We start from the raw sequence: 14,474 nt of genomic DNA on the forward strand, positions 1-14,474 counted from the left end.
TAAGGGGTAGAAAAATTAGCAGACAAATTAGTATATGGCTGGCTACTGGCCACGCCAGCTTCCCCCTAATCAGAATAGATTTCCTAGAGGAATGCATTTTAAAATGTGCAGTGAGAATGCACCCAAATAATAGAGTCGGGGAGGAGGTACATGTTGATAGAGTATTGTAATAGTTTGCTTGGGCTGCCATAACAAAGTACCACAGCACTGGGTGGCTTAAGCAACAGATAACTGTCACTGAAAGATAAAGGTTATCACATGATCTTTCCTCAGTGTCCTAATATCCTCTTCTTATAGAGTTACATGCCATATTGTATTAGAGTTCACTTCAATGACTTCATTTAATCTTAATTACTTCTTTAAAGACACTATCCTCAAATATGGTCACTTTCTGACGTATGGGGGTTAGGACTTCAACTTAGGAGTTTTGAGGACATGCAACCAGCTCATAACAAGGATATATAGCTTTGACGGAATATATGCCTCATAAGAATAAGCATTAAAGGACAGTTAGAAATAGCGATTAATTTTTAAAAGTTGCAACTGAACCAGAATGGAAAGTCACAAATAGAAGGTAAACATGGCGGTGCTTTGTGGTACCATGAGGATTTCTTCCGATGGCACTCACTGATGATGCTTTATATGTATCTGTCTCATGTGGCCTCCGTGGCCTCAGAGACTGACTGTATGCTTAGGACAATAGCAAACCATATACTGAGTTAACCATTGTTGGTTCTATAACCTGAGAAGGATGATCAGTTGAAAACATCTAGGCAACACATATTTATTTCAAAGGATGACTGGTTGCTATTGATATGACCCACTGCTCTGGGCATAGAAACTTCATTGAGGAAATTCCTCATCTCTTAGATTTGGGGCGTCATTAAAGGTTTGATTGTATCTCTTCCACTGCTCTATGTTCTCTTCTGTGTTTTTCCAAGACTCTGGGTTGCATTACTGCAGAAATGTGTGTGGCATTCTAAGTTTCTAACCAACCTTTGCCTCTGTCTTGTTGGAAACCCAGGCCACATCAGAATTGGCTTTGGAGAATTGCCAAAGTATGTAGAAACTGCTAGACATTGCCAAAACCATGTAAAGGAAGACAGACATTGTCAGATAGCTGCAAATATAGAGGAGAATTATGCTTTACTTGGAGGTGCCTTCAGAATATTATGCTCTCTGATAAGAAGTTTCATAGCTAGTACAAATGGCAGCCTCTTTCATAATCACTGAAATCTTGATATGCCTTACTCACTGCCAGCCTCTCACTTGACTTTTTGTGTAGTGTGCCGAAGATGAAGATACCCGTGACCTGGTTAGGATGCATGGAGGACTTAAACCCCTGGCCAGTCTGCTCAATAACACTGACAATAAAGAACGTCTGGCTGCTGTCACAGGGGCAATATGGAAATGTTCCATCAGCAAAGAGAATGTGACCAAGTAAGAAAAAGCATTCCATATTCTATAATAAAAATAAGGCCACCAAAACAGTCTTGTAATCTAATTCTATTTTAAGAAAGAGTCTATAGTAATGCTACTCCTGTAGGTTTTATAGATGCACATTTTGGACTAGGTTGGCAGAATTAATGAATTTTTAGAAATAAAAGACCCCTACTTCCCATGTTTTCTGTGCCTCAGTAGGGCTCAGGGGTTTGCTGACATAATCTTTCAAGGAGAGTGGGCTGTTTGGCATATGGGTAGCCACTTAAACATAAAGTATCTCTCAGATTTCCTGCAGAAATGTGCTGAGGTTGAGGGGGTGGATTTCTCACTGAATCTTTAGAGATGGAAGTGGTTCCATTCTTTCCCCTTTTATGAAGATAAATAAGATGAGTCAGCTAAATGCCAACTAACCAATTAATCTTAAAGATAATCATTTTCAAATATGATTTCATTGAATTTCAAAGTGTGTGTAAACTTTATGACCATTTGATTTAATTTAATGTTCAAATTCATCTCTTCATTTATTTTTGGAGTTCTCGCCCTCTATGAAGGATGTTCTGAAGCAACTTTTCCTTATCTCAAGCATGATGATTATCTTAAACAAAAATCACATGTCCAATTGAACACAAAATAGACTTATTTTGCTTTGTTTATGTAAAATGGTCTCTGTAATATGGGGAAACAGCCCTTAGCATAGTGGAATCATTGCCACTCAGATTTGAAGAAGTTGTAGTTGTTTCAAAGGCTGTATAGTACAGAGGTTAAGGGCACAGATGGGTGGATGTGGATGCTAGTTACGCTATTTACGAAGCTTCAGATTAACTTTCTGAAAATGGGGACTTTAATAGTATCTACATTATTGTGTTTTTGTAAGGATGGAGCAAGCATATAGTTGATGTTTATTAATATTACTATTAATTATCATCAGAGAACTTTATACCTAAAAAAATATTGTTCTCCCCTTTCTTTCCCTCCCACCTTTTTCTTGTGATGAATTTAGGTTTCGGGAATACAAAGCCATTGAAACTTTAGTGGGACTTTTAACTGACCAGCCCGAAGAAGTTCTTGTGAATGTGGTGGGCGCACTGGGAGAATGTTGTCAAGAATATGAAAACCGAGTTATTGTCCGGAAATGTAGTGGCATTCAGCCACTTGTGAACCTCCTCGTTGGAATAAACCACGCTCTTCTTGTCAATGTCACAAAAGCAGTTGGTGCATGTGCAGTAGATCCCGAAAATATGGCGTAAGTGGCCCTACAGCCTGAAAGTTTTTGTTTGAGAATGTTAGGGGAAGCACTCGGGTAATCATGGAATAGTGTCATCACTTAAAATTGAATGATGAAAAAGTAAAGAGAGTTTACATATAAATAACCACAAGGTTACAAAATCATGACTTACAGAGCCAAATTGTTCCATTGGATGAGCTGGAGGCCTGAGGCTGGGCATATTGGGAGTTCAAATACCCAGTAATTAATTTCCCATGCAGAAACTTTAATCATCAGATATTTTCTTTGTATACCAGGGAAGAATTATCTAATTACCTGAGATCCTAGATAGTTGTAGGTAGCATTTCCATTGTATCCTTCTTGCTTCAACTGAGCACCTAACAAGAGCTTTGAATAGATGAGGGGAAAAACAAAGGATATTAAGCTATGATCTTGGTCCTTGAGAAAATGTCTAATTAGGAAGACTTAAATATGGTACAATTTAAGAACAATAGCAAGATTATATATCCAGAAGATGAGAAACCCATATGAGTCAATGTTGTTGTAGTAGGGTTCCCCAGAGAATCAGAACCAACAGTGTGTGTGTGTGTGTGTGTGTGTGTAGAGAAAAAGAGTGGGGGGAGACTGAAAGATTGAGATTGATTTACTTTAAGTAATTTGCTCATGTTATTGTGGAGGCTTGGCAAGTCCAAATTCTGATGGGGTAGGCTAGCAGCAGCTGGCTGGAGAATTAGGAAAGAATTGCAGTTTGAATTCAAAGTCAGTCTTCTGGCAGAATTTCTTCTTGCTCAGGAAGGTTAGCCTTTGTTTTATTAAAGCCCTCAACTGATTAGATGAGGCCCACTGATTATGTATGATAATCTGTTTTACTCACCATCTACCAATATATTGTTAATCTGATCCCAAAAAACACCTATACAGAAATATAAAGAATAATGTTTGGCTAAATATCTGGGCATCCCTTAGCCCAGTCAAGTTGACATATAAAAATGAGCCATCTTAAATCCACCCCTTGTCAACTCGGCACCCATACACACATCTTAAATCACACTCAATTGCTATATAAATACGATAATAAGGTTATACTTCTGCCTAATTATCTTGCATACAACTAAATTTTGCTAATGATTTCCCCAGAAGAGTAAACAAAGTCCTTTGGCAATGCTTACTTTTATTGATATCCTGTAACTTAAATATTGTGATGTAAAGTTAACAATACTTAAAAACTATGATATAAAGTCAATACATCTCATGTTACATGACAAGAGGATAAGAGTGGACAGAAAACAAAGATACACACATACATAACTATAACAAAATAGGAAGGAATACTCTAATAATTACAGTCCTCGTTTCTATAACTGGTCACATGGCTGTCACTGGTATTTATAACTACCTTCTTTCACTACCCATTCTGTATTCTCTTTAGCCTCAGCTAGAACTTCAGTTCGTTGTGGTTCTTTACCTGGTGGGGTGACTTCATTCTTGAAGGCCTGGGCCATTTACTAGTCCTGCCTGGATTGGGTTTGTTGTGGTTTCCTCTTGACGTTAATCACAGGGCATGGTAATACTAAGAGATACTCTAAGGGACCTCCTGTATTCCAGATATATTCATCCTTATACCTGTTGTGGAGTAGCAGTCCAATTTCCCCTTCATAATCAGGATCAATCACCCCAGCCAGCACAGTAACTCTCTTCTTTGCCTGTTGATTTAGAGACATGAGAAGCCAAAGTGGCAGTCTTAACTTCCAGTTCAGTGGCATCATTATTGCATTTCCTGGTGAAAACATTCTTCCCTTTGGAACTAAGACCTCTAGATTAGCAAAGCATAAGGTTATAAGGACAGGAATACAAATTTTGATAGTAGGTCACTAGGGATAAAAGTAAATGCCACTCCCATTTCCACACCTTGATTTCTGGACCCATGAATTCTGACTGTGGAAGAAATAGCACCATATTTTTTACCAGTAAATAGCTCTATTGACATGACTTGTAGACTCCCAAAAGTCAACCAGCCATTCTTTACTTCATCCCATCTCTGTCCCCTTCAGTCCAAGATGGCAGTGTTTCCACTGAAGTGATTAATTAAATCCATGACTCACATCTGTAATCGCTTTGTCATATGATTGTCTAGTTATATTCTTTTTTTAAAAAAAAATAAGTTTTTATTAATTTTAGAGAGAGAAAGGGAAAGGAAGAGAGAGACAGAAACATCAATGATGAAAGAGAATCATTGGTCAGCTGCCTCTTGCAAGCCCCCTAATGGGGATGTAGCCTACAACCCAAGTATGTGCCCTGACCAGGAATCAAACCTGCTACTCTTGTTTCCTGGGTTGATGCTCAACTGCTGAGCCAAACCCACTGGGTGAAACTCTTTTAAACAGTTACATTAAGTAAACTGTTATATTTATTGATTTTTCCGTTGATTAAATTCAAGAAAAGGCCAGAGAAAATGACGCACATTTTTTTTTGAATTTTAATATTCTTTAAGGAACCTAGATTTGAATCAACAAAATGTAATGAAAGAAAAAGAATGACTCAGTGATAAACAACAGGCCTCAAGGACATTTTGATTGAGTTGGGATGACAGACAAGTAATTTTAAAATGGAGTGAAAATGAGATGGCAGTAAATATATATTTTTTGGTGAATACACAAAACTATTTTGTGGAATTTTATGAGGCTTGACTTCCGGGTAATGTATGGGGACTACAATAAAGAACAAAAGTAGAAAATAATCATTTTATCTTAAGCAAGGAAATGGCCACAACTCCAAATCTTAAATGTGAAAACATATGCAAAATGTTGTGAATTATTAGCCTGTGTGTAATATACTGACAGCTAACATCTACCTCTTCAGATTGCAAGCTTTTCCCCCAAGTAAGTGTCATGGTCATGAGGTACATAGTCGACATTTGTTTCATAGAGAGCAGAGATGAGAGGAGTGAATGGGTCTTGGAAGAGGTGAGGAGTTTTCCATCAGAGACCTAGTTTTGCATTATAAAACATCATGGCTCTGTAGTATAATTTGAAGGCAGGCAGTGTGATACCTCCAGCTAAGTTCTTTTTTCCCCCCTCAGGGTTGCTTTGTGGTTGCATAAAAATCTGGTGATTTTTTGCTCTATTTATTTAAAAAATTACATTGGAATTTTGATGGTGATTGCATTAAGTCTGTATATTGCTTTGGGTAATATGGCTATTTTAACTATGCTGATTCTTCCAATCCACGAACACAGGATATTTTTCCGGGTTATTTTGTGTGTGTGTGTGTGTGTGTGTGTGTGTGTGTGTGTGTCTTTTTCAATCTCTTTTTATAATGCTTTGTAGTTAGATTGATTTGCATATGTTGAACCATCCTTATGCCCCTAGAATGAACCCCACTTGATCATGATGTATTATTTTTTGATGTATTATTGTATTCGATTTGCTAACATTTTGTTTAGAATTTTTGCATCTATATTCATCAGAGATATTGGCCTATAGTTTTCTTGCCCAGAAAATGTGGCTCAGTGGTTGAGCATTGACCATAAACCAGGAGATCACAGTTCAATTCCCAGTGAGGGCACATGCCTGGGGAAGCTGTGTCACCAGACTTTATAGGACAACTACTACACGAGGCCACTATACTAAGTCTGGGAGACATAGCAGCTCTACTTTAGTACATAGAAACAAACTTAGGGAAGCAGACAAAATGCAGATACAAAGAAACAAGTCCCAAATGAAAGAACAGGAGAAATCTCCCCGAAAAAAGAACTAAATGAAATGGAGGCAAGCAAACTGCCACATACAAAGTTCAAAACAATGGTTATAAGAATGTTCCAGGAACTTAGTGAGAAGTTCAACAGTGAAAAAATCCATAGAAACCATAAAAATGAACCAGGCAGAAATGAAGGATACACTAACTGAAATGAAGAATAATTTATAGGGAATCAACTATAGAGTAGATGAAGCTGAGGATTAATTTAGCAATTTGGAATATCAGGAAGAAAAGATACCCAATCAGAACAGCAAAAAGAAAAAAATGATTAAAAGTAATGAGAACAGTGTAAGGAATCACTGGGACAACTTCAAGCATACCACCATTCGCATCATGGGGGTGCTAGAAGAAGAGAGAGAGCAAGAAATTAAAAACCTAGTTGGAAAACATAATGACAGAAAGACATACAAGTCTAGGAAGTGCAGTGAGTCCCAAACAAGATGAAATCAAAGGCCCATACCAAATCACATCACAATTAAAGTGCAAAAGAATAAACTCAAAGAGAGAATCTTAAAAGCATTAAGAGAAAAGCAGTTGTCTACAAGGGAGCTCCCATCAGACTGCCAGCTGATTTCTCAACAGAGACTTTGCAGGCCAGAATGGAGTGGCAAGAAATATTCAAAGTGCTGGAAAACAACAATCTACAATCAAAATTACTCTACCCAGCAAAACTATCATTTAGAGTCGAAGGACAGATAAAGAACTTCCAAGACAAGAAAATGCTAACAGATTTCATCACCACCAAACCAGTACTGCCAGAAATCTTAAAGAGTATTCCTTAAGAAGAAGAAAATAAAAGATAAAAAACACGAACAATAGCTCTGACTGGTTTGGCTCAGTGATTAGAGTGCTGGCCCGTGGACTGAAGGGTCTTGGCTTCAATTCTGGGTAAGGCTACATGCCTCAGTTGCAGGCTTGATCCCTGGCCCTGATAGGGGCATGTGCTGGAGGCAACCAGTCAATGTGTCTCACATTGATGTTTCTCTCTCTGTGTCTCTCCCCCTCCTTTCCACTCTCTCTCTAAAAAAAAAAAAAAAAAAATCAATGGAAAAATATCCTCAGATGAGGATTAAAAAACATAATAATAAAATAAAATGTGTTAACTTAAGACAAAATATGAACAATAAAATGCCAATAAATACATATCTGTAACAATTGAATCTAAAAAACAAAATAAAGCCCTGGCCAGCATTGCTCAGTGGTTAGAGCAGGGGGTCCTCAAACTTTTTAAACAGGGGGCCAGTTCACTGTCCTTCAGACCATAGGAGGGCCAGACTATAATTTAAAAAAAACTATGAACAAATTCCTATGCACACTGCACATATCTTATTTTGAAGTAAAAAAACAAAACGGGAACAAATACAATATTTGTATTTGCATGTGGCCCACGGCCATAGTTTGAGGACCCCTGGGTTAGAGTATCAGCCTGCTCCTTGGACAGTCTAGGATTTGATTCCCAGTAAAGGGCATGTATGTTGGTTGCACGTTTGATCTCCTCCCCAGGTCTGGTCAAGGAACACGTGGGAGGCAACCAGCCAATATGTCTCTCTCACATCAATGTTTCTTTCTATCTCCTTTCTGTCTTTCTTCCCTTCCACTTTTGCTAAAAATCAATGGGGAAAAAATATCCTCACTCCTTGAGTGAGGACTAAAACAAACAAACAAACAAACAAACAAAACAAACAAAATAAAGGAACAAGTAGAAAAGAAAAAGACTCATAGAGACAGAAAATATTTTGACAGTTGCCAGGTGGGAAAGGGTTTGGAAGGATGGGTGAAAAAGTTGAAGGGATTAAGAAGTACAAATTAGCCGAACCGGTTTGGCTCAGTGGATAGCGCTTCGGCCTGCGGACTCAAGGGTCCCAGGTTCGATTCTGGTCAAGGGCATGTACGTTGGTTGCGGGCACATCCCCAGTGGGGGGTGTGCAGGAGGCAGCTGATCAATCTCTCTCATTGATGTTTCTGACTTTCTATCCCTCTCCCTTCTTCTCTGTAAAAAATCAATAAAATATTTAAAAAAAAAAAAAAAGAAGTACAAATTAGTTGTTACAGAATAGTCATGGGATGTAAAGTATAGCATAGGAAACATAGCCAATAATCCTATATAATAAAGAGGTAAAATGCAAACTGACCATCATGCCATTGCACAAGATGGCCACCTCCATATGGTCACAAGATGGCCGCCCCCATAGGGATCAGGCCTAAACTGGCAGTTGGACATCCCCTGAGGGGTCCCAGATTGGAGAGGGTGCAGGCTGGGCTGAGGGACACTCCCCCCTTCCAGTGCATGAATTTCGTGCACCGGGCCTCTAGTATTCTAATAACTATGTATGGTGTCAGGTGGGTACAAAACTTATTGGGATGATCACTTAGTAAGTTATATAATGTCTACTCACTGGGGTATACACCTGAAACTAATATAATATTGTATGTCAACTGTAATTGAAAAATAAAAAATGATTAAATGGCAAAAAAGAAAAAAAAAGAGAAGATCACCTTCCAGGAAGATTCTATCTGGCAATGTATCAAACAGTCAGGAGCCCAGATTCCACAGTCTGTCAGCTTGGTTTCTAATCTTGGCTTTGCCACTTCCTGGTGCTTTGACCTTGAGTTATTTAATGTCTCTGGGCTTCAGTTTTCTTATCTTTAAAAGGAGGATAATAACTACAAAACTAATAAGGTGGTTGTTAATATTCAATGAATTAACTTAAATTGCTTAGAATAGTGCCTGACTTATGGGGAGGGCTGTCATAGTTATGAGATTTAAGATGGTATATATCATAAGACACACCATTATTTTATATGCTGCTTAAAAAATAGTATCAATTAAAATTGTAAATTAAAGACCCCAGGCCTCTGTGGAGTTCATCTGTGGGAAGAGAGCTGTCATAGATATGCTGAGGTCAGCAGAGCTAAGGATTGTCCTCATAGATGGGGTAGGCACTTAGAAGGGTAGGTCTATCCTATCATGTATGATCACATGCATTTACCAAGTGTCAAGCATTCTACTGAGCACTTTGCATGCATGCTCTAATTTAATCCTCACTAATTCCAGAGGAGATAAATGTTACTCTTATCCCATTAAACAGATGAAAAAACAGCCTAAGTAATGTTCAGCTAGCAAGAGGGGGAGCTGGAATTCCAGAGCAAAAGCTCTGTGACCTCTGTAAATCCTTGGTGAAAATATTTCGGTTCAGCTAACCTTCAGTTTTTTGTTTTTTGTTTTTCATGTTGATTGCTTTATAAGTTAGGTATAAATCCAGTTTGGGTCTGGGAGCAGATGAATATAACATCTCTGCTCTGCAGCCATCTTGGAATTCTTGCCCATTTTTTAATTCTTGTTTATTTTAATTGAGTTATATGAATTCCCTCTACATTGTGATTATTAACTCCTTGTCAGAAATATGGTTTGTGGGTATTTTCTCCCATTCCACAGATTGCCTCTTCATTTTGTCAGTTGTTTCCTTTGCTATGCAAAGGCACATGTGGATACACAGTGAAGCTATTTTTCTATAAACACTCAGAGGACAGCCTTGCTAGATATAAAATCCTTGGTTATCACTTTCTTTCATTAACTTAAAAAAAATGCTGCTTCATTGTTGCCTTGTTTTATACTTTTTTTAAAAAGTCTAATGCTAGTCTGATTCTTTTTGTCTTTGTAAAGTATTTGATTTTTACATCTGAAGGCCTTGAAGATTTTTTCTTTATTTTTATATTCTAATACTTTTATTATGTTTGTTTCAGAGTTTATTGCTAACTACTTAGTTACATGGAATTATAGTTCATAAAGGAAAGATAGGATAAATGCTTTCTTCCTCTTTTTGAAAAAAATCAATTTTAAAATATATGAGTTGTCAGGAACCCTATACCAGCTTCAATAATAAGGACTTTTTGGATTTGTTATGAACTTAGGGATCTTCATGGTTTACTTCAGTCTCTACTGTTTTTTTATACATAAATAGAGACCCAGTGCACAAATTTGTGCACATTGAAAGGAAATTAATTAGAAGCAATATTTTAATATCGCTATTCGCCTTTTCTCTATAATAGAAGTGTCAACCAAATTTATGATGGGCAATGACAGATGGAAACACACATGCGATTGGCACCAGCGAGAGCTTTATATGTATCTCGCATGAACGAGTCAACTTAGCCTTTTATAGATATAGAATAAACTTCCTTAATTAAACCTGCTTTCTGATGTAACTAAACTTTTTCCAGCCCAGTGAAGCACCCCAACTTCTCTTTCAGGTAATTGTCAGCAACACAGCAGTAAATATCAACATGAAGCAGATTATTATTGCAGATCATGCAGGGAGAATAAAGAGTAAAATATTTAACTGTAGCAGTGTTTGACTATATTCTGTGTGGTAAGAAAAGCTGAAGTCATTTTCAAGGTCCACCATTTCTTCTTTTCAGTTGGGTCAAGTTTCTAAACTTTTTAAATCTCCGTTTTCCAGCTAATGAAAAGAAAATAGGATTCTACTGAGTCTCCTATCTACCTACTCCAGGACTTCTGTGAGGATCAACTGAGATGAGGCATGTGAAAACGCTTCACAGACATTTGGTTAAACTGTGAAAAGTGTGCACCTGGCTATAAAGCAAGTCGTGTTCCTGGGCTGAAGAAACTGCAAGAGACTAGTCACTAGGGAGAGAAAGCCGGGTGTTGCTATGTGATGTCATTACCTAGCACCCAAAGAGACCATTTCAGGCTGGGCTGGGCTATGGGCTGCATTTTGCACCATGGAGTCTTGGCAGCATTGTCTGCGATTTGGCGGGGTGTTTCTCTGAGGTGGTGGCCGGGCCTGTATCCCACTTGGGGGAAGCCAAGTGTTGCTTTGTGGGTGCCAGGTCTGTGGTGCTGTTTATTGTTAAATGGCCTGTCGCTAGGGAGCGGAAGCTGGGTGTTGCTATGTGACATCATTACCCAGTGCCCACAGCCACTGTTTTCGGGCTCGGCTGGGCTGTAGGCTGCATTTTGTACCATGTGTCTTGGCAGTGTCGGCTGTGATTTGCTGGGCTATTGCTCTGGGGTGATGGTGGGGCCTGTGTCCCACTTCGGGTAAGCCAAGTGTTGCTTTGTGGGCGCCAGGTCTGTGGTGTCATTTCTCTGTATATGGACAGTGCACATCATGGCAGCTCCTGTGTTGAGTGTCTACCCCTTGGTGGTCAGTGTGTGTCATAGTGACTGGTCAGATGGACACTTAGTGTATTAACCTTTTATATATATAGATGCCTGGCATACATGATTCAAAATATGCTAACATTCTACTGCCCTAAGTTTTTCATTACTTCAAAATAATCTTAAGATCTAAAGGTCAGTTTTCAAATTTTAGTAAGTACTTGCCTATAAAATAGTAAATTTCATTTTTTTTAGAAGGTAATCAATAATAAAGTCTATTAACATTTGATAAATATCTAGGATTATAAGTAATTTTAGATAACAGTTTGCCTAAATAATGTACTAATTTCCTGCAATTTATTCTATAAAATATTTTTCTTCCACACATTGTAAAATAAACATTTGCTGAACTGATTATTACATGATCTAGTGTTATGTGATCATGTAATAAAGACTCTTTTTTTAAAACACACACAAGGATAGCATTAAAGGTTACCATGGAATCTATAACTCTAAATTTCCTTCCTGTCTTCTGTGGTTTAAATGTAATTGTGTTGCATTTACACAGTGATTTTTAAAAATATTTACATTGGGTTTATTTATTCTTTTTAAAAAGGGAAAAAAAGGAAAGCTCTGATTGTTTGTATGCAGAAGAGACTTAATCTCCTTGTGGCTGCCCAGACATTTCTTTTCCCACAGAACCCGTCTTTGTAGGCTTTATGAAAGACATAAATTAGAATATGTGCTTTACATGTTTGTACCAATAAGAACATTTTTATTTCTTTTCATTTTTTTGTGATTTATTTTTCATCTGTATACTTTTTAAACATATGGACCTAATTTAGATACCAAAATGCCAAGTGAAATATAATTATGTGAATCATTTAATCTTCTGAATCTCTTTTTTCTCGTTTTAAAACAAGATCTAGGGACTTTCAACTTGAGAATTATGTGGATTTTATTTCTCCACGTTATATATCTCATCTAGCCAGTTGTGATATGGGCTTAGTTCAATAGCTGAATAAATGGTCTGTTCACTACTATTTCCTGTTAGAGAAGAGATTATGTGTTCACAATGAAATTAAAAACATTTTAAAACTTTTAATTTGTGAAATATAACACACATGAAGTACAAATGTAAATGAACATCTTAGTAAATTATTGGAAAAGGAAGAGTCATGTAACTACCATCCAAGCCAAGAAGTAGAATATTTTCATTATTCAAAAATCTCCCCGGCAGCCCCTCCTTTCACAGCCCACCTAGTACCATCTTTTCTCATTCTAGACAGAGCCCCCCTCTTGCCTTTTATATTAATTACTCACTTGCCTTCTTTTAATAATTTTATACTTGAGAATTCATCACTATAAAGTATAGTTTAATTTTGTTTCTCTTTGGAAACAAATGGAAATGTATAGAATTGTGTTGGTTTTTGTCTGACATTTTTGTTCAAAATTTTAGCTTACTTGTTCAGTTTGATACATTTTAACAAGTGTATTCACTCATATAATCAGTATCCAAAAGAAGATATAAAATATTTTCTTTCCCTAAAAAAAGTTTACTTATGCTATTATCCAATCAATCCCCACCCATCACTATAGATTAGCTTTGGTATTCTGGGAGTGTAATTTCTGAGTCCTAGGGTAGAAGTTTAACTTCCAAATAGTGTACAAAAGTGGTTATACAGTTTTACATTCCCATCAGTGCCAATATTTAGTGTTGTTAGTTTAAAAAAATTAGGCCTTCTAATAAAAAAAATGGTATGTCATTGTAGATTTCACTTGCATTTTTGTTATAACAAATTATGTTGAGTAACTTTCCATGTGCTTATTGCCCATGTATATTACTGGTATTTTGTAGTGTATTCAAGTATTCTGTCCATTTTAAATTGGATTGTTTGTGGGTGAGTTTTTTTGTGGTTTTTTTTTGTGATTTGAAGAAGTTCTTTGCATATTCTGATACAAATCCATTGTTAGATTTATGTTCTATAGAATAATTTTTCCCTCTCTCTCTGTGTCTCTTTTTTAATCAGTCTCTGAGAGAGCTCATGGACCATTAAAAAAAAATAACATATGAGCTAAAAATAGTTTTAGAAAACAAAAACAAAACAAAGGGCCTGGCTGGTGTGGCTTCGTGATTGAGCTTCAACCCATGTACCAGGAGGTCACAGATTGATTCCTGATCAGGGCACATGCCTGGGTTTCAGGCTAGATCCCCAGTAAGGGGCGTGCAGGAAACAGATGATCAATGATTCTCTTCCATTGTTGATATTTATCTTTCTCTCCCTCCCCCTCTCCCTCTCCTTCTCTTTGAAATAAATAAAAACATTTAAAATTTTTTTAAAACAAAAAATATGCAACAGAGATCCTATATTGCCTACAAGTAAAAAATATTCATTATCTGGCCCTTTACATAAAAAGTTTCTTAACATTTGCCCAAGTGGTTTATCAGTGTTATTCATCTTGTTTTCATTTTATATACTGTACTTATTTGGGGTTCAATTTTTGCTGCTTTTTCTAGCTTAACCTCAGTGTTGTTATTGTTGATATTATAGATCTAGTCTTGTCTAGTATAAACATTTAGAGCTATACATTTTCCTCTGAACACTGTTTTAGCTCCATCACACAATTATAAATTGTGTTTTCATTTTAATTCAATTAAAAATGTTTCCTACTTTTTTTTTGAGAGTTCTCTTTGACCCGGGGCTTATTTCCAAGTATTGCTCAATTTCTAAAAATTTGAGTATTTTTTAGATACTATATTATTATTGATTTCTAGTTTAAAGCTAGATTATGTTATCTGTGATTTTATTTCTTTCATATTCAGCTCTTTGGCCCAGACATGTGGTCTGTCTTCTAAATATCCCATTTGCACGGTGGGAACAAATGCATACTCTGCAGTTGTTGTGTATAGTGTTTTAAAAATGTTGG

At 36.9% G+C, this 14,474-nt stretch overlaps 1 protein-coding gene across 1 annotated transcript in view; it reads left to right on the forward strand.

Moving 5' to 3' along the window:
• Positions 1–14,474, forward strand: part of ODAD2 (outer dynein arm docking complex subunit 2) — a gene marked incomplete at its 5' end in the record, with an annotated part of 240,053 nt that overhangs the window by 99,101 nt on the left and 126,478 nt on the right. The window contains 2 exons of the mRNA XM_081099802.1: positions 1,286–1,440; positions 2,444–2,686. Of these exons, the coding sequence (XP_080955928.1) occupies positions 1,286–1,440; positions 2,444–2,686 (398 nt within the window). The remainder of the gene's footprint in view (positions 1–1,285; positions 1,441–2,443; positions 2,687–14,474) is intronic.

Source organism: Myotis nattereri (assembly GCF_964212035.1).
Source record: "Myotis nattereri genome assembly, chromosome: 1".
Classification (NCBI taxonomy): domain Eukaryota; kingdom Metazoa; phylum Chordata; class Mammalia; order Chiroptera; family Vespertilionidae; genus Myotis; species Myotis nattereri.